This window comes from Rhopalosiphum padi, chromosome 2 (genome assembly GCF_020882245.1).
Source record: "Rhopalosiphum padi isolate XX-2018 chromosome 2, ASM2088224v1, whole genome shotgun sequence".
Taxonomy (NCBI): domain Eukaryota; kingdom Metazoa; phylum Arthropoda; class Insecta; order Hemiptera; family Aphididae; genus Rhopalosiphum; species Rhopalosiphum padi.
In genome coordinates this window covers 84,536,964-84,558,329 of record NC_083598.1, presented here as the reverse complement: position 1 = coordinate 84,558,329, position 21,366 = coordinate 84,536,964, and the positions used below count along the sequence as shown (strand labels likewise).

The following is a 21,366-nucleotide window of genomic DNA, read 5'->3' as shown; positions in this document are numbered from 1 at the left end:
TATTCGGCTATACACTTTAATACGTATTACAATTATTATACGTCTAGAACATAATACCGTAACCACGTAGATTCAATTAAAAACTATAGAATTGGTTTGGTGATCCAATTCCGTTGGAGCGATACAGGGATCAACTTAATTGCGGTTGGCAAACAAACGCACGCGTGTATACGTACAACTGAGTTTTCCGACGATTGGATTTGGCATCGGGTCGGGATGCACTTGATTAAAGACGTCTCCCCCACCCTCCCCACAAGACCCCGTTGTGTCCGCACTACAGGTGCACATACGCCACGAAGACTCTCGAGACTCGTCGACTCGTAAAACGTATACAGTGTATAATATATATATATATGTGTATGTATAAGGTCGGTAGAATGGGCTGGGCGACAAGGAGTGACATAAAGGGTAGGACGAGTGGGTAATTCCGGTCATAACGCGAGTGGTAACTTTCTTCGGTTCGTCCGCCGTACACGGGTTTTCAATTAGCGCGTATAAAACTTTTGCCAACTCTTTATGATGGATTTTTTTCTTTTGGTTTTATTTTAAAGCTGTTGACGGTATAATACAATATGTAGGTTACAAAAATAACAGATTTTGAACGTCTCGCGAGTCGTCCGCAATATTAAAGGGCGTTGGATTAAAAAAATTCCATTACAAAAGTTACGAAATTATTATACGGATAATCTGCCTCGCGCAAGACACTACTTTTCGACCCGCAATACCGTAATAATATCGTACAATGCCAATGAAATGTTTGTCAACGATGATAGGTTTTCAGTCGAAGTCGACCATCATAATATTACATATCAGTACGTATTTATGTATTATAACACAAGACTTCGATTACACATTCAACACGTACAGTCGTGTATCTGTCTATGACTAAAACGCATCGAAAACATAAGTGGCCGATCAATTATTCTTTAATTTATCACTAAAAGCGTTCGGTTCCCGATATATTAATGAAAATACCCAGCATGAGTGTTGTATACCATATACACAATATATACTATACACACGTATACGCGCTGAATCTAGGTCAATAGCCACCCGACAATTTAATGCCCTGCAATGGTTTTTAGGGATTTCGGACAATTACAACCTATAATTTATTATGATGAATGAACGGCTTAATGTTAACTTTTTTAAATTCTGGTAAGATCGACTCAAAACTTTTTTCAAATTTTCAAGTCTTAAATACCTATAAAATCAAACAGTTTTAAAAAAAAAACGAATTTAAACATTTTAATATATTTACTTTGGATCTTAATAATATGAAAAACTTTTTCTATTTATTTATCTGAAAAAGCATAATTAGTAAATTCGTTGTTGAATAAACGAAAACGTAAATAACATTTTTATATTTAAGTTAAATTGTGATAAGTACGAGTTAAAATTTGATTTAAAAGTTCTAAAAAAAAAATAAACAAGAAAATAATGTGTCTTCAAAATCTACATCGCATAATTAGATCGATCAGTATTCAGTGCCTTTATATATATATATACGTTAAAAAACTGTCCGTTTAAAATTCCTTCACAAGCGCTATTTAAATTTAAAATGTCCTTCCACATGGTGGAAAATGTTCTATTCTTCGAGTGGCAATATTGAACGAATACGCTATTACGCTCCTAATATAATACGTTGCCGAAAAGATCGCATACGCTATTTGTTACGGTTGTTTGTGTGTAATGTATATATTACTTTTATAGTTGATTAAACATTAAACAATTTTTTAAACCATTTTATTTATATATTTTATATAGGTGGGTATACAAAGGAAGTACGAACCTCGACACGTGAGTTGCATAGGTGACCATAATAACGACTGACTATAATGACTATATAGGACTCGCTGCACTACAGTAGCAACAGCACGTATATCTACATATTCGATAATAAAAATAATAATGTTTTTTCCTTTATTAACCCAGCTAATGCAAGTAGCAGCTGTCACTATAATATAATAGATATAACATATAAATTCTAATATTTTTTATTATTAATTATATTACATGCCACACTGGACCGGATTCGTCGTCAAGCACGTTACAATAATAATAATAATAATAATATATTATAATATGACTGCGAAATACCTAATTATAATCATATGTAAATACAAACACACGAACTCAATTTGTAGTAACGAACCATATTATATTAATTTAATATTTGTAAACATCGACTTTTTAAAACCGGTCAACGATTTTAATAGTTATTATATTGGTGTTAATTGTTTACGCTTCATGATGTGAAAATAACTGTGTGACGGCTATTTTATTAGTATAATATGAGTTTGTTCTGGTCGTTCAGGATAACAATTTTACTCAATCAAAATTTGTTGAAATAAGATTAAGAAGAAAAAAATAGGCGGACAAGAAATTAAATCTTAATAAAAGCCATAATAATAATGGTACAGTGCACAATTATTAACATAGCCTAAGTGTATTTAGTCTAATGGTTTAATAAATGTTCTGTAAATTATATTCGAAAATATGAATGTTTTAACTCTTTTCGTGAATTCAACAGTTATACCGTGCTTTTTCATTACCGTTTAATTTTGATAATTATTTTAGTTATTACCGAGAGAGAGTCGATTACAATATCGTACAGCTACAGTACCCGCACAAACATTCAATGTGGAAAGGGTCAGATTATCCCCTGGTCACGTGTGCTGAGGCCCAATCAAGTAATATACACCGATACATGTACAAGGTGATACTTTTAACTTTAATTATCTTTAAAAGTACTAACGTTGTTTGCAAATATATTTTACTCCATAATTAATTTGAAATTATAACTAAAAAAAAAAAAACATTTTTACTATTTTTAATAGGTTTTCCTTTTTTTCTTTATGACAGCATACATTTTAATTTCATATTCCAAAGCAGAGTACTTTTCTGAGAATTCAAATACCTACATAAATATTGAATGTCGAACAAGCAGTTAATCAGTAATAAGTAAGTACTTAAATTTCAGATAATCGGAGTTCAGTTGTACAAGGGTACCCCGTAAAATATTTATCTACACACCGCTCATCTAAAATTTTAACATTAAATATATTTTATGACTTTTTAACTAACACTGTTCGAATTTTAATTTTTCTACGCTAAAATTCTCAGAAAAATATATTGTTCCTGAACATAAAAATTTAATTGTTTAAAAATTAAATTATCTTTTAAATTTTTTTAATGACATCAAATAATCTGAAAATTATTTCATAACCATTAATACTTTTCAAAAAATTAATGTTTACTCTTATAAGTAACACTGTGTATAACATATAAAGCGGTTGTTCATAAATGCCTTAGAAATTATAATAATTATTATACTTGAACCATTCACATTTAACATAACTCGTATAAAATGATTTGCTGTGCATAACAATATTATACAGTATTAATGACATATGTCAAAGATATAAGAATTAAGAAGTACTGTAAACTCGAATTTCTATGTGATCCGTTTAAAATTAACGAAGATTCCATTTCAAACATGATGAAATCAACGATTTTTACGAGACGAGGGTCAGATAATTTGTTTACAGACCTTATAAGCCCGGAATCAAACGTAAGTGGGTGGGGCTCGCAATGTAAGGACGTATAGAGTATTCAATATGAATACTACAGTGATGGACTATAATAACAACATTACATAGGAATACACGCAAAATGGTACACTGCACGCGTATTAGATGACACCGCCGACGGCCCATATCGATTTCCATAATATAGCGACTTTATAGGTTTATAGTGCTGCACGCACAGAGCAATTATTATTAAACCCCCCCCCACACTCCACTTCCGACGACGTGGTTCAAGTCGAGTTCGAGTACATTAATTCTAATTGCACTTTGTTTATAATAATATGTATATAGCGAAATCGTCTCGTATAACGAAATGCGAGGCGCGGCGGCAGTTATGGCGGTAGCCGCGTATTACGCACGGCACAAACGGAACGATGTACTGCGATAATGAAACGCGATACAGTAAAAATACTTGGTCTGCAGTGGCGGCACTACTTTAATACGACATTATACAGTAGTATAACTTCCCGCGATTTACAGACTTACGAGTGAACAGTATATAGGTGGTATTTTAGTGTATTTGTTTTTTTTTCGAGAACGTTAGAAGCAAATTACATGATATTTTATTTGTTTTTTAGTGAGAATTTCCGAGGAAACTTAAAACCATCGTGTGATTGGTGCTTTACCAATTTTATTAAAACTAAATACATCTAAACGTGTCAAAATCATTCTCTTTTGTTATAAAACAAAATAAATAAGGAATATCATATCATTGGTGATCGCCTTGAATTAATACTGTTCGTAATATCGGGTTTGTACTATACAATCAAACCTATTATTTTCCACTCATATTCAACAAACTTGCACAATAGACGTAAGATGCTTTGATTTTTGTAGAAAGAAATATCAAGAGATTCTAAAACTAGTTGTATCTTAAAACGTCTATCACTAGTTGAACACACTTTAGAGTTCCAGTCAGTTTTATGGAATCCTTCACAAATTGGTCACGTTGAATAATTTGAACGTGTCTAAAGATGATTTTTATACTTTATCATTGGCTATAAAAGACCAACATTTTGAGCCTAACAAGTAACAACCCTCTTCCTTGAGTACACCTCTAACAACCATCTAGGCCAATTTTCATATAGATTTACCTCTAGATGCAGATTTACTTATATATTTTTTATATCCAAACTTATAAGTTTCTAAATTACTTTAATTATTAAATTTGCTTATTCCTCAACACCTATCGTGGTCTTGTTTTACATTCTCAATTTCAATCCACCAAAATCCTTACGGTTATAAATCATAATAATCTCATTGATATATCGTATCTCTCAAGATTGCAATACGCTAAATAATTTTGATTTATTTGATACACAAGTTTAATATACCACAAGTGAATGTTTTTTCAAACACATAATTAACATATTTAATTACTGTTTATAAGTTGGGCTTATTTTATTTGAATCTGCAATTTGTTGCAAAAACTAATTGATTATATGATTATAAATAGTATTATTGTTATGTTATATTATATTATATATGTATTATATAATATTTTAAAATAATTATGTGCTATACGTGTCCACGTGGACGTAAATTAATACATTTTTATGTATGCGTATTATACAAAATTAACAAAATAAACACATTTTACAAATTGGGTATTTGCGGCGAATTGTATATAAAAAGCGAATGGCGGTATTATAGACAGCACGTTCCAATTATTGTCTTAGCACGCACACAACCCACTAAAAATTGATTTTGCGACACACGTATAAAAAACTTCTGCAATATTGGCACTGCGCCGTATTTGTCCGTATTTGTGCTGTTGGCAAAATATTCGAAAATTATATATTTTTTTTCCCACAATCCATTTAGACATCAAGAATAAGCTTCAATAAATGACAAATCAAAATTGACGAAATAGAGACAAAATTGTAATTTTGATCTTGATTCACGCATTATAAATCATGATTCATTTACTGTTTTATAATTTTATGATTTTATAATAAACGACCTAAAGTCCTCTCAAGATACTGTTTTCTTCGGTCAAGCAGTATAGACAGTTACAATCGATATTTAACGTTGATAATAATTAAAAGAATTGTAATATAACTATACAAGTTTAATAAACATCGGAATTATTTATGCGACATGTTTATTAGAATTAATAAGACAATACAAAATATGTCACACAAATAAATAAAAATACAAAATATTATGAGTTTTAATAATTTGAATACAAACTCCAAGTTTCTTTTTAAAAAAAAGTGATTAAATACAAAAGAAAAGATTTGCACAATGAAAAAAAAAATAATATTATTTTGATGGTACAATTTAATAAAACATTCAGGAAAATAATTATTACATTTTTACGACTTTAAGTGTTGTTAGTGAGTATTTGAGAGAGAAAATACAATAACATTAATAACATCGAATACAAAAGTTTAAGTGAGAGAAAAAAAAGTATTTCTTGTGTATATATACATATATCTACCTATACTTCAATCGACGTAATTTGTTTTTGTTACAGCAATTATTATTAAGAGGTACCTACGATTTTACTGACGAATGGCAAAAGTTTTTTACTCAACAGTCGACCGAATGAAATAATTATAATACTCAAGTAACGTGTGTGATATTATTGCGCTGCCACTTCGAATTTCGATACACACGAAAAAACATTTGATACGGTTTCTAACCATAAATCGACAGCATATAATATCGCCACTTAATAACCATCACGGCCAATCTCAAAACATTCGAATTTGCGTTTTATATATATCAACGGATTCGTGCTTTCAAGACGCGTGAGTCCATGTTATTATGATTTTAAGGTTAGAACGATATGTTCACTGTGAAAAATCAAAATGTCATCGCGTGGCCTATCTAAAATGCAAGTATTAGATACACTATCAAGGCCAATCTCGTGATTTTTTTTATTAAAAATAACTTTTCAAAAATACACAGTATACGTTTTTAGAATTAATAATTGTAAAAACAGATCTTATAACTTTCAAAATTCCTAACAATCAAACGGTTTTTTGTTCTTTCCTAAAAAGTTTGGAAAACTAAGAGGGCCATGATTATGTTTCTTAAACGACCATATATAACAATATATTATATAATACGCGTGAATAAATCTGCGGCGTTTTCGGAACGGTTTTAGCGGGTGGAGGCGACTATTTATAATAATAATTGCATCACGCAATGATTTATGTACATATTCGATGTCCAACTGCATGTCAGTAGCCGACGTTCAATTAGTCGCGCGGACGTTTCATACATCTTTAAATCATTTCGTGTTCGTCAAAATGTAACGAATGAAAAAATATTCCCGAATAGTACAGCATATATATTATATACTCGTAAATTATTATATACTATACACTTGTATGTGTACAGAGTAACCCGACCGATGATGTGTCGTACACGCTCTACGGAGTCTGTATATCACGGGATATAATACGAGGTTTCCCGTGCGCTCTTACACATCGTTGCCAGGGGAGAAACCGCGGTAGCTTTTATTTGCAACCGGCCCAGCATCCGTCCGACAATAGGTACACACCACGCGGGGAAGGTTAAGTACAATATATATACTGCGTTATATGGGGGCCCTCCCCAAAGACGGACGTCGCTCGCGGACAAACTTTCCTCGGGCAATATTGTAAGCGCCCACGGATATTATTATTTTAATGCACGCATTCGGTTCGGCTTTTATACGTATTATTGTGCGGTTCTACAACCAAACGCGAATATCATTTACGCACTGGGCTAATGCAGTATTGTATATGCCGCCGCATATTATTTATGTATGTGTAACCCTACCGCGTCCATTCACCTGGAGTACCCGACCGTGGGCCGAGGTTATTTTTTTAATTGAAATCTTTGCCAAAGTAAGAGAAGCGAATAAAAAATAAACGAGTAAATCCCGGCGTACACAACCACTGCTGCCGACTTGCGCACTGGCTCGTTAGACATATTGTTACCGGAATGCATATAATAACTGTATACCGAAGAAAAATATAATATACGATATTATATATGTATAGATATATGTGCTGTATATAATGTAACTGCTGCGAGTACATCCAATTCAAACGAAAGATCGTATATAATATAATTATTGTTAATGGATAAGAGGAAAAAAAGCCAACCAGATTTTCCGTGGACTCTGAAACACGATAATATAATAATATGTACGTTGCATGGCTGTAGTCGATTTATACCGATGTTCAAGATTCCGAGCGAGGCAAGCAAGCTATTGGTTTTTGTAACGACTTTCTATTTTTTTTTTTTTATATATATATACTTTATATTTCTGTTTCTAAGACACATTAATATAAGCGTCGCTACCGTAAAGTTTATCGATCTAAAAATACGGAATTGAAAAACTTCCAGTCAAACATTTTTATAAATTATAGAATAAAACTGGACAAAATATAAGTTAAAAATGTCATCGTATACGATTTACAAATTACAATAGTACCTCTTATACTGAGTGGAATTAAAAAACAGTAATACATTATACATTACTATGTCTTTATAGCCTAAAAATTATTACTTTAATAATTTTTAGTAGACTAACGTCTTTTGGAATACCTACATGATGTAATGACACTCGTTTACTATATTATGTGGTTTATCAAAGTTTCGTCGTTCATATATTTTACTAAAAACCCAAAACCATAGTAATTACAATTCACGTTATACTATACTATCGGGCATCGACTCAGTAGCATTATAGCAACGACAATAACCTAATATATTATCAAAATAATATATAAGATGTACTGAAAAAAATATGTATATAATTATTAAATAATAATAATAGACAATATAGTCGGAAGGTGATAAGGATGATACACGGTGTTGCAATAAAATATATTAATATTAATAATTAATAATTAATGAGTTTTAGCTCTTAAGTAAAGACTGCTTGTGTGTGAGTGTGTGTTGGTAAAGTAGCACATTAAATCATGTATCAGAGAAATAGACATAAGAGGGTCAGTGGACGCACGCTCACTTTATACCGTTTACGGATTAAGAGTTCGTCTACTGATCGATTTATACGGCTGTGCTGATAAACGTGCGGTTACCTATACAGTTAATTATTTGTCCGGATTAAAACAATCTCAACAATAGTTTTGTCAAATAATCTAAAATGTACCGAATCCTTAAAATTAGAACGGTGCATTAAATATTAATTATTATCGTACGTTTTCCAGCGGTATGCGCGTGATAACGGTTAATGAATAATGTAAGAATTTAATTTTGAATGGCCCCTCGATTTTAAAGGGGATAAATTTAATTGTATTCTGCTAAAACACTGCAGTTGAAATATAAAGAAACGACACAAAAAAAGTGTTTTATACGAACGATAGGTATTAGAATAATTATAGAACAAAAAAGATTATCCTCGTAACGTTACTATTATGTGTGTGTGTATGTGTATTTGTATGTATATATGTAGTTATGAAGCTTATACTTTTTCAATTCATCCGGTGGAAAATTGTAAAAATTACGATGCGTGTATAATAAATAATAATAGTTTTCACAGTTAAAATATAAATTAATACGCAATTTGAACATAGGTACATATATGTACAATGACAATACATATTATTATTCAGTTAATGAGCAAGAAGTATGGTATTTTTTATCATACTAATTTCCAAACATAATAAATAATCAGTGGTTACCTACACATTTTGTGTGCTATGTACTTATGTATAAACGTATAGTATAGATATTATTTTCAAATAATGATAATGTCATCGAACTAGGTAATTACTAATAAATGATAATATTGTGTTATCACTTGGTCATGATAAAATATTCTTATTCCACATAATATAATACTATAAAGATAACAATATTGTTGTGCTCTCAAGAGTCAAGGTATTACATTACTATGTATTATTAATTGTATACATCTCAACGTTAGATAATATTATTAATAGTTGACCTAGTCCAATTAATAATTATAACCTTATTTACCTGGACGTGAGTGCTAGTGTTTTAAATAATAATTTGTTAACAACATTCCGGCCAACCTTTCCACGTAAATCGTAATCATTTTGGCTTTTCACCAAAATATACAACACGATTAAGACAAACTGCTATATAGTATGCATACAAATTTTTGAAAATATCTATAATATAATACGTTTGTACTTTGGAGCAAATTTTCTTAAAAATAAAACACATTCGTGACCGAAAAATATAAACATAATAATTATTATAGGTACTTATAATAATTGTATTCAAAGCAAATAATAAAAAGCGTCAAAAAATTACTAGTTACGTCTAAAAACTATTTATAATTTTTTCACCGGACAAAGAATATACTATTGTCGTAGCGGTTTTGGGTACAGACGACACGCCACTATAAATTTACTGTGAGGAGTGCGACAAGTACTTACAAACTATCTAAAAAATAAAGTCGACGTTGTTTTAGAGGTAAAAAACGAGCATCTGATTAATGTGCGAGCGTCAGAAAAATCGACGAACCGCACAATGTACGACTATAATTTTGACAAATGGAGCTGGGTTGTCCGCCAAATATTATAGTGCACATATTTGTATATCTATATACATTGCTATCGATCATCGTCCGACTCTGGGGCCGCTATACCGGGGGGCCGGATGCTGTAGCCTGCAGAGACCGCGGGCTGTCATGCAACCTCTCTCGTCAGTGCACATATAAATTATATAGTATAAAAATATATATTTATATACCTATATCATATATTATACGAACACATCCAGTGGGGCACTGGGAACGATTATCTTCTTCTTAAAGTATAAACAAAATAAAATATTTATTATCGTGTTTGTATATTATGTTGACCGGAAGACCAATGTAGGATAAAAATTAAAATTCACCAAGCCACAGGGTTTCGATCAAAAGCGATTTTTACCATTGTACAGAATATTATTGTATAATCGAATAGAGAAGGAAAAGAAGGAAAAAACTGCGCGTGCAATGAAGTAGACGACGCCGTCGTTCCGACGGCATATGAACAGTATACAATATTATATATAGTCGCGGTAGTCGGAGAATGAAATTGCTAACGACGGCGAAATCATGAAAAACATTTTTTTCTTTTAAATAAGAATAAATACATAGCAAAGTAAATACTAGGTATTTTTTACGACGTGATGAGTTTTTAATATATTTTTTTCGCAATTATAACCGACGCCGTGACACGAAGCCTGCCGCGTTAAAGATAAGGACGAATCTTACATTTTCATCCCAATAAAGAGTCTTATGTTGACGTAGTTTGATAATGTCCCCCTCGAAACGGACAACCGAGCGAGACACGAAACAACGATGACTGCAACATTACGTCCAATCAATCAAAATATAAAATCAATTATCAGTTTTGTTGACGTATTTCTTTTATGGTCGACGAAACAACAAAAAGGGAAATATCCAACCTTCGTCGGATCTGTGATGACTACATTATCACTGTATGTAGTCCAAATATAATATAACCCGCCAGTTTATACTATATAATTCAAATAGAATAAACCATAACAATAGGAAATAATAAATCTATAGTTGTAAAATCGTATTGTTATCGAATAAACAAATGAATAGATGAATATTAAAAATATTTAACAATTAAAATCGTTTTAGTAGGTATTATCTTTATTTATACAAAGAGTATTAGAAGAAAAAAAAATGCTGATGTATTAAATTTTGGATAGAAGCGATAGTGCGCAAGACGAGTAAATAATTTCCTTCGCTATATTATATTATATTATATACACAACTATAAAGCGCTGAACTCGATAAACATTTTTTCCAGTATACCAGGCTATTATAATAGCTATACTATTTTCGATTCGCTGATGAAACAATTTAATTACACACCTTATTCCTATAAGAGACATTTCGCGTAAAATTCCGCAACGTTGATTTTTGAAATTTTTCATCAAAGTAAATGAAATCAAATTAAAATGCAATCCCGAATACGCTGCTTAATTAATCTATTAGAGAAACTTTCAAACTTTTACCTCATTTAGAATAAAATAATATAATACGTACTAAAACTAAAAGGTAGCCGAGTGGTTTACCTAATTTTAAATTAAGGTTAACAATACAATATTTTCACATTAATAACTTGTTTAATATAACATTAATATTTTATGCATCGTAACATAATCGATAATTAATGTCCAGACTGTATTAGCTTGTACACTTCTATAGTGAAATGACTGAAATAGTGGGGGGTAAATTGATAAATTTATAATTAACATAGATATATGTATATATATTTTTTAAATTAGATGTATTATCTATTTAGGCACCTAGTAAGATTCAAAATAATTTTAAAAATACAAAGTAATTCGAATTTATCGTTTAAGCATATTATACAAACCGAGTTTTTATAATATTAATATATAATAATGCATTTTAATATAGTTCAACAGGAAGCATAAACAACTTTACATGACTACACCACGGACATCACATTAGATGTTTACAGCCGTTGGAAACAATAATGATAAGTGATGAACGAAGCGGTGAAAAATCAAAATAATGGTAGCGTTCGATACGGCCGACATTCCGTCAACAACGTATGATGCGCTTTAATATACGCTGCTAACAAGTACATCAGAACGTTCAATCGTCACCGGACCACCCGCTGGGCATAAAACACCGGAGCGACTATAATATTAATATTGTGTTCCCGACTGTTACGCGGCCGCCGTTCTACTGTAAATGCGTATGCGGCGGCTGTTTGCCACTATATAATCGATACGGGTTTTAGAAATCGTTTTATTTATTTCCATTTGTAAGATATACATAATATAATATAATGCCTATAATGACACCGCGCGCGACGGCCGTGAATACGAATAATAATCGGAATTCCGAATTATAACTCGCGGAACGTGGGGATAAACGAAAAGGAGCGGCGTTCAAAAAATAATAAGAAGATGAGAAGGAAAAAAATAATATAATATGCGTTATATATATATATGTGTATAAACCGAGAGCGAATCAAATATTCACCAAAATCGATAAATTACCGAGTAACGCGAACACGATGGCTCATTGGTATTCAGCAGGTGTTGTTCAGTCACTACATGGACGGGGCGTTTGTCGAGTACGATGGAGCGACATACATTTATATATACACACATGTACACACATAATACTATATAATGACGTGTGTAGAACAATAGGACCGCAAACTGCAGTAGAGGGAGGACAAGACAATAATAATGCATTAATTCGTTCGTGGGTTTTGGTTATAGTTTTTTCCGAATAAGCCACCCAAGTTTTCTGAGCCGAAGAAATTCTCTTTTATCGAAATCTGCCCGAAACCAAAACAAAAAAAAAAAAAAACATAAACAAAAAAATATTTTAAATCTCGAGGGTTCGTTCTAAACACGCGCGTTGCTTTTGAAAATGAAATGCTCGTGGGCGAGTACGGTCCCTCCAATTCGTATATCATTATAATATATAACGGCGAGAGATAATGAAATTATTAAATCCATTTCTGAGCTGCTTTGCCCGCGCTGTTATACGCGGCAGGTCGAGAGAACTTCGGAGAAAGTTTAATTGCACCATGCTGATTTTAGGCAAACAACGAAATACGGTACCTGCCTAATTTTTTAGGACAATACCCTTGTAGAACTATATAGTGTCCGCGCTGTACTATTATATTATAATAGTAAAGTTATTCCGTACCTAAAGTAAGTGTAATCATAATATGTTTCCATAAAAAGCATCGTTAATGATTCACGGAATAATAAATGTGCTCTTTCAGAAATATAATGAAATATACTCGACATAATTTAAGTATATAAAAGTGCTTGTTATAATTGTTATAATAATATCTAGAACTGTCAGTATGATTACCACATTACTTAAATTTATTGAAAAATACTACGTTAATATAACGTAGTACACGTAAATTACAGTAGTAATTTATGTACAGGTTTCGACGTTTCGTTAACTCACTGTTTCAATTATATTACATAATATATAACAATAAAAAATAATAAATCCTTCTTTATATACGCCGGCAGACCAAAGAGAGAATACAGTTTAAATTTTCGAGTAATTTTACGATTAGAAAAGCTCTATAATATACGTGTTATTTTAATGTATTGATTGGAAAAATAATTTTAAAAATATAAGTAAATTTGTTTATCTTTTACGTTTACAGTATAATATATAGGTGTCATATTACGAGTATATTATATATTGTTTATGTAATATTTTGTTTTATAGCTATTAAAGTGATTAGGTATTAAAATCGTTACAAAGAGTGCGAGATTACTTAAAGCAAACATAATATGTGAGTTGCCGACAGTGAACAACCCTTATAGTATTTATATTATATTGCCATCATTTTATTACTGTATGGTTAATGACGCGTTCAATTGGCTTTTAGTATTTATCCTGTTCAACGTTTGTGACCGTCGAGCAATACATTTGGTTATAGAGCTTAATAACAAACGACCGACGATTTATGACTCGGGGTTTTTCATTAATAGCTTTCACGGATAAGCAAAAAACGGACATCAAATTGCTTTACGGTCTTCGAATTGTTTTGGAGCGGGCACATGACACGATTTATAACTACACATAAAATAACCCTCTTATTCACTCCTCAGCACAAACAGTTTACCGCGATAATATTTGTATTCGAATTTATTATTATTGGTTTAATCTAGTTAAGTAGATAATGTTTATTGTGTACGTATAAAAAAAAACTCACTTGTGACAAATTATTAAACTTGAATTCTCGGCCGTCGGGAAACTCTTCATCGCCTTGGAACTGTTTGTCTTCAGCACGGATCAAGTTGCCATCTTGATCTTCGTCCTCGGTCCCGCTGACCACGGGGCCCTGAGATCTAGCCAGTCCGTCGATGTAAGATTCAAGAAACGCATCACCTCTGCAAAAAAAAAAAAAGCAACAATATTAATTAAAATATTATTATTGTGTATGACGTTTGTTACTATAATATAAACGTGTACACTTAGATTAAAAGTAAGTACATATAATGTGTCTGTATTATAATTTATTTATTTAAAAATTGTGGTTGAACTTCCTTTCACTATACGTTGATTATGAAAATAAATATTTTTTATATTATATTAATATATATGTGCTATACATTTTAACCTTGAGGAATATAGACTATTTATAGTTTTACATAATAAATTAAACATAAATCTTACAATTCATAACTCCAATACAGTTTGATATAAATTAATATTATATATAATAAATTAATAAATGAATAAACTATAAAACAACAATATAGTGACATGGTAATCTAATTTTAACAAAGTTCTAGTTATTGTTTCACCAACAAAATATAATATAATAAAGTTTTGACAAGTTTACCCAATTTCACCATAGGCAATATTATTCCCCTAAAATATAAAAATATCAACCACAGACAAATACAATTTATATATTACTATAGCCCAAGGGAGGGAACTTGGTTCTGGATATAATTGCTCATATAACCATTCAGATTTTATCGTTTTACATAGGCTAGGCGTCAACGTTATTAGACGCCTGACTTTTATGGTTGGTTATCTCATATAACTTTAGAATCAAAACTTGAACAATTTTTTTTTCAAATCCCCGTTTTTATACAAAAAGAGGTTTGTATGTGCTTTGATCATTAAACTAAGACAATTTAATGAATTATTATATTTCATAAAATAAATAAGAACCGCTCATAAAGGAGCAAAACGCAATTAATAACGTTGCTGTGTGCTGTTTTGATAAGCAGGGATTAAGCAACCTCGACCGCCCTTTTTGGCGGGGGTTTATTACCAGACAACCCTTTCAACTGAAGGCACAATTAGCGTGTGCGTGTGTGCGTAACTGTGTGTATGACAACAGACGAAATGGTAACCCGAATAGAAACATCGCTCTTTGTTTATCAACGTTCACAAGTCACTTCGGGTCTCCTATCTTTTGTAATAATGGCACTTGAGAGACAACTAGAGTGAGAAGGGTGGGACACCACATCAAACCAAACAACTTTTCAATTATATCTGTATATATATAGAATGAAAAACTCTGCGGACCGAAGGAAAATAGTGTTTAATATTTATTATTATACGAGTTAAGTGATGTGTGTGAAAAAAAAAAGTTGTTTTTATAGGTATATGGTTATAAAATATATTTAGTCTGGATAAAGTAGGAAATATATTTTGAATATTCCAAGTCTGCCCGAAGGCTGATGGGGTTTATAAACTAAAGATAAACGACTGGATTCGCATTATGAAATGGATTAGAGCCCTTTAAAAAGCTTCTTATCGGCTGAAATGGAGGTTCGGAGGCTTTTAGAGAGGGTAGAGAATATTTAGCCAACAATGACGATTTAGACTTCAGATGTTAGCAAAGACTAAATAATCGGATTACACGTTGCACAGATGCTCCTTTGACGTAACATACCGTTGTATACGTATAAATTGTTAAGAAAGTTATTAATTATTAATTCACAAAAGATGACAACAAAATAAAATATACAAAATCAATGTTTACCTATTCATGTTTAAATTTTATATTGCTCAAGTTCACAATAAGTTGTAGTATGCTATAGTATTACGTATATCATAATTACCAATTTAAAAGCTAATTTTAAAATTAGAGTTTCATCGATAAAAGCGCTATTACCTAGATCAGTGATGAATTTTCACTTATTATTATTATCAATGTATGATCGAAATATAAATTGTGTTTTTATTTTTTTTAATTGAACTTTATTTCGCTTCGACGACTTATGACCATTAACGTAACTTAAATGTTATTGTTATTCAATAACAACGCACGTCCCATAATAAAAATAACAAATACATCATTCGGATTTAAAATAAGAATTTTCAATTGTACATCTTATATAATATAAAGAAAAAGCTATAGAAAACGAAGAAAGCACAAAAACAGCATTAACTATATTATTCCTATAATACTACTATCAAAATATTTTATTTTAACTCAAAATGTAAATTCTAATTTAGATTCAATCAATTCGATCTAGCTATAAACAATGTAAATTATGTTTGTATAAAGGGCAATTAACACCATAAACAATAGTCTGTATTTTAGATATAATATTCTAAACGATATTTAATAATTTATGTTACATTTTCAGAGTGGTATTTTAGATACGTATCCAATGCCATTCAGCCTACAGTAGGTACCTACACGAACGATAGTCGATAAATCATATAATATTTCAAATATGTATTACATTCATATTATCCTAAAATCAACTATTTTAGATTTCATGAATAATGTAATAGTAATTTAAATACACAGAAATGAATAGACATAATACTAAAATGATAGGATAAAGGGCGATAGCTAAAATAATAATCACACACACACACATATATATATATATCAGTACACCTTCGGCGTGAAAAGCATCACCACATATAATTGACGAGAATGCTATTTTCGTGGAGGGCGTCAGTATATTAACATTATCATTATTCCAACAGCACCCGATGCATTAAACCTGGTTTAGAGAGATATCAATTAATTTCATCCCGGAAAGCAAATAATTAGTTTTGTAGCCCCTCTCTGAACTGTCCGTTTTAAAGGGAAATTCACTGACAGGAATTTATAGATATAGGGTTATCAATAAAAAATAATATTGACTATAATAGATTTAGGTAGATATTAAATCATATACATTTTTAAATTTAATATTGTTTCAACTGATGTTTATGTAAAAGTTGTTTCAAATTTTAGAGTAAACCATGTGTATATAATATACGTAAACAGCATTATTAATGTTACTGTGTACAAATACGAATACATATAATAATATAATATACATATTGTATGTATATATTTATACAATTATTTCTTTATAAAAGCAAATTTCTTATTTTCTTTTGTAATTTTGCAATAAAACACGGGTAATTTAAACAATATGGTAAACGAATACATTAATTTTCATTAAGACAGCTGACAAGGCTATCATTTATTTTTTAGCAAAAGAAATAAATATGTCCGAAAACAAATAAAAGTGTTAATTACCTACCTGCTCCTCCTGAAAGGATTTTCGTTGTTTTTTTAAAAAAAAGAAACGTGTCTCAAGTTTTAAACTGTTATTACTTTTTGAATTCAACAGAGGTAAAGAAGAAATCCCTGCGGGGCATGTTTCCATGTCAAATCCAATAATCCGGGCCACTGAATTTACTAAGGAATCTTTAAAAAAAAAAAACATGTATACCCGAGAAAAGGGTATACATTATATTTATACAGTGTGTTCTACCGAACGGAAGCCAATTTATTGGTTGTTGCTTGCTCAGTATTATGAAGTCATAAGGTAATAAGGGATTATTATATCTGATAAAAGGATAGCCGGGTGGCCCCATTGTCGGTTCCCTTGCAGTTATAATACTAGAATGTCACAGACAGACGCATGGTCGCCATGGAAACTGTCTGCGAATCCCTACTACCCTAGTATAGGTTTTAGTTTATACACACTGTATGTACATGAACAAAAAAAAAAAAAATTACACTTCTTGCAATCACCCTTTGTACCGAATGAGTCATTTTGGTTACACCATGAATAGTTCGTAACACCCTTTTAGAATCTCTCCAATTTGAATACGATGATTTTTATATTCATTCAAAAAAACCTTATGATTGCACAGCGTAGAATTTCAACGCTAAGTAGATACCGTATAAATTATTTTATTCATTTCATTCGTTCATTCTTTTGAGGTAAAACATCGGGTTAGACCATCAAAGGAGAGATGCCTTATCTAATTATAATAACCAAAATAGGCCACTTGAATCGAAAAGGATTTTATATAATAATAAGTATGATTTTCGGTATAAAAGCTTTTGATAAGAAAATCTGATAATAAAAGTACGGATATTAAAGCACAAAAAAAATTCTATTATTATTTTAAGTATTATTTACTTTGCTTTATTTTTTAGCTTAAAATATATTATTAACAGTTACCTAACAAATAACTATTATAGATCACTATTAATTAACAAAAGTTATTAAAAAACATTAAAAACAGCTAAATAATTAAAATACATTTTTTTTGTATATCTATACTATCTATCTTACGACGACCTACGTAATATGAATCAAATATACAGTTTATAAAGCACATTAGACCAATAGAAAAAAAACAATCAAATGCTTATAAAAACACTACTAAACTGATAATAATTAATGTTGAGACAAACTATATTGTAAGATCTTACATCGACTAAACTAATCACAGAATGAACATAATTAAAGTTGCTCAATAATATTATAACTATTGAAGGCTATATTCAACTGATAAATACATAATAGTAAATTAATGTTTTTAATGTTAGCGAGAAAATATAGTTGTGAATTTAAAATACATTATGAATATTTTACTTTTTTAGCATAATAATATACTCGTAGTAAATGATTCTAAATCTATAATACATTTTTATAAAAAAAATTGCATAAAATCACAAAATTTAAAGTTTCACTTTAAATACCTTCATCTAAACAAATTCAAACAGTTATTAACTAGAATATATAAAATTACACAGATTAACAATAATCCGTCAATATAATGTACCCACACATCGTCGTTTTTTAATCTCAAGAAATGATGAATGCGTAGAACCAAAAAAAATAGGGTGTTTTAATTATAAGATATAAGTAATATAACTGATACAAATGTATAATTTTACATTGATCAAAATTAATACAATGTGCGGGTCAACGTCTTGTAATCATTTTCATCCTTCACAAAACGAATTCACGGTCAGTCAAACAAATACAAAACAAGTTTTATACACTTCATAGATTAGATATTACGCAAAAACAGGTTACCAATCTATAAATTTGACCAATATCACAATATTATAATATGTAAGATGGTGTAATACAAGTGTTCTAGCTGTTCAGCGTGAGAATATATTATAAAATATCGGTTGGTTCCTACACAAATTTACTTCAGCCCCTGGGATTGGGTGACATTTTGTATAACCCTCGTGCACATTTGTGCCCTACTACACAATTGACGTCCGAGACCTTTGCGGCTTACTGTGTATTTTACTTTATTTATTATTATTTTATTTTTTATTTTTTTGACGATCAACTGGGCCAAACACGAGCAGGTCTGTGCATGTATTATGCATGTCGAGGAAGCCGAGCACGCGGTCTAATCAACCGGAGAGGAAATTCATGAAATATTCAAGGACCCAAAGGGAGCATCTAGACGCAAATACGAGAAAACGCATAAAGACATTCGCGTTGGCCCATTAAAACATAGTTGTATACAAATATATTTATAAATAACCGATCAGAGAAATATTGATTTAAATCGGTTAGATGAATACAGGTGTTAGTTATAAAATGTTGGACGTTACAAAATTATTAAACAAAAATGATTGTCTACACATTATTCTACAACTAAAAATATAAAAAATAAATAAAGTTTAACCTAAAATCTGGCAACAAAAGCCGTGAATAATATTGTTAATTATCGTAATAGTCCACACTCCACAGCTAGTCTACACGAAACAATTGTTAAAATAATGTGAATTGAGTTAAATATATTTATTTATCTGATGATTATCATTGAACAATTGTTTGTATTACGTTCATTGAAAATAAAATAAGCTTTATGATTTTGATAAACGTAGAATTATATAAATTAATCGATTTAATTATCAAGTTTTGCTTTAAGTTCCTTTATAATGCTAAATATGTATAATTATCAAGGCTTTTAAACTTTTCTATACTTCTTCAAGATTTTTACTATCATAATATTTTTTTTTAATTAAATACTTATAATAAAGTATTCATGTTTTTAATAGTATTATGAAACGATGGAATAACAATATAGAAATACAGATATTTCTACTTAATTAGAATTACATGCAGTGCATTATTATAAAGTAGGTACCTACTCATTATTATTAACTATTTCCTCAATGAAAGTAAAATAATCATATTATATTATTCTATGATAATAATATTTAATTATAAATTATATTTTTTGTTTTCAATAAGTAATAACTAAATAATTTTTTTTATTCGACCAAATTTTATTTAATTATTTTTTATTCCCATTCATTTTATTTATTAGTAAAACATGACAAATATTTGATTTGATTTTATTAACAATAATAAATTGTACGATTTGTAAAAAAGGAAACTTGTTGGGTCGATTTCAGAAAGTAATTTAAATCCACGGACATTGTGTAAAATAACTTAAATTCGACAGAAAAACTCCTGGCTCACAGGCTGTGTACGGTGTATACACAAATTTGACTTTATAAGTGCCTTACAAGCAAGTTTTAATGGATAGACGGACATCCTTTCAAAGACAAGCCGGAATTGGATTTAATTAAGCATAACGGTATGTGGGACAGTACGTCTCGTGATAAAACGTCTTCTTGAAAAGGGGAGGAAATAATTTCGATCGTTAGTTCACCATTGTTTCAGCACGCTTTTAACGATAACCGATTTGTCACTCCCTTATTTTTTTCGATTCAAATCTCGACTGAAGTGTTTTAGCTTCAAATCTACATCGAAAGGACTAAACATTTGTGAGTTGATCAAAAGAGGGAGAACAATAAAGAAATATAATATTTTTTCTTTAGAGAATATGAAAATGCCCTTTATGTAGACGTAAAATTGAAAGGACAGAGAATCTGGTAATCGGATTAATCGACTGAAACGAACGGAAACTTTTGAGTGAATAATGCAGAGTGCTTAACAACAAAAAATATATATTGTATGTTGATAAGACAACGGTCCGTCGATTTAGACTTAAAATCCAATTATATGAAAAGTTTGAAATCTATTAAAA

The 21,366-nt window shown here is 30.4% G+C and overlaps 1 protein-coding gene across 7 annotated transcripts in view; it reads right to left on the bottom strand.

Moving 5' to 3' along the window:
* The window catches only part of LOC132919441 (protein sprint), an 85,897-nt gene that overhangs the window by 12,214 nt on the left and 52,317 nt on the right, over positions 1-21,366 (bottom strand). For all 7 annotated transcript variants that reach the window (XM_060981048.1, XM_060981049.1, XM_060981053.1 and 4 more), the window contains one exon: positions 14,282-14,459. In XM_060981048.1, the coding sequence (XP_060837031.1) occupies positions 14,282-14,459 (178 nt within the window). The remainder of the gene's footprint in view (positions 1-14,281; positions 14,460-21,366) is intronic.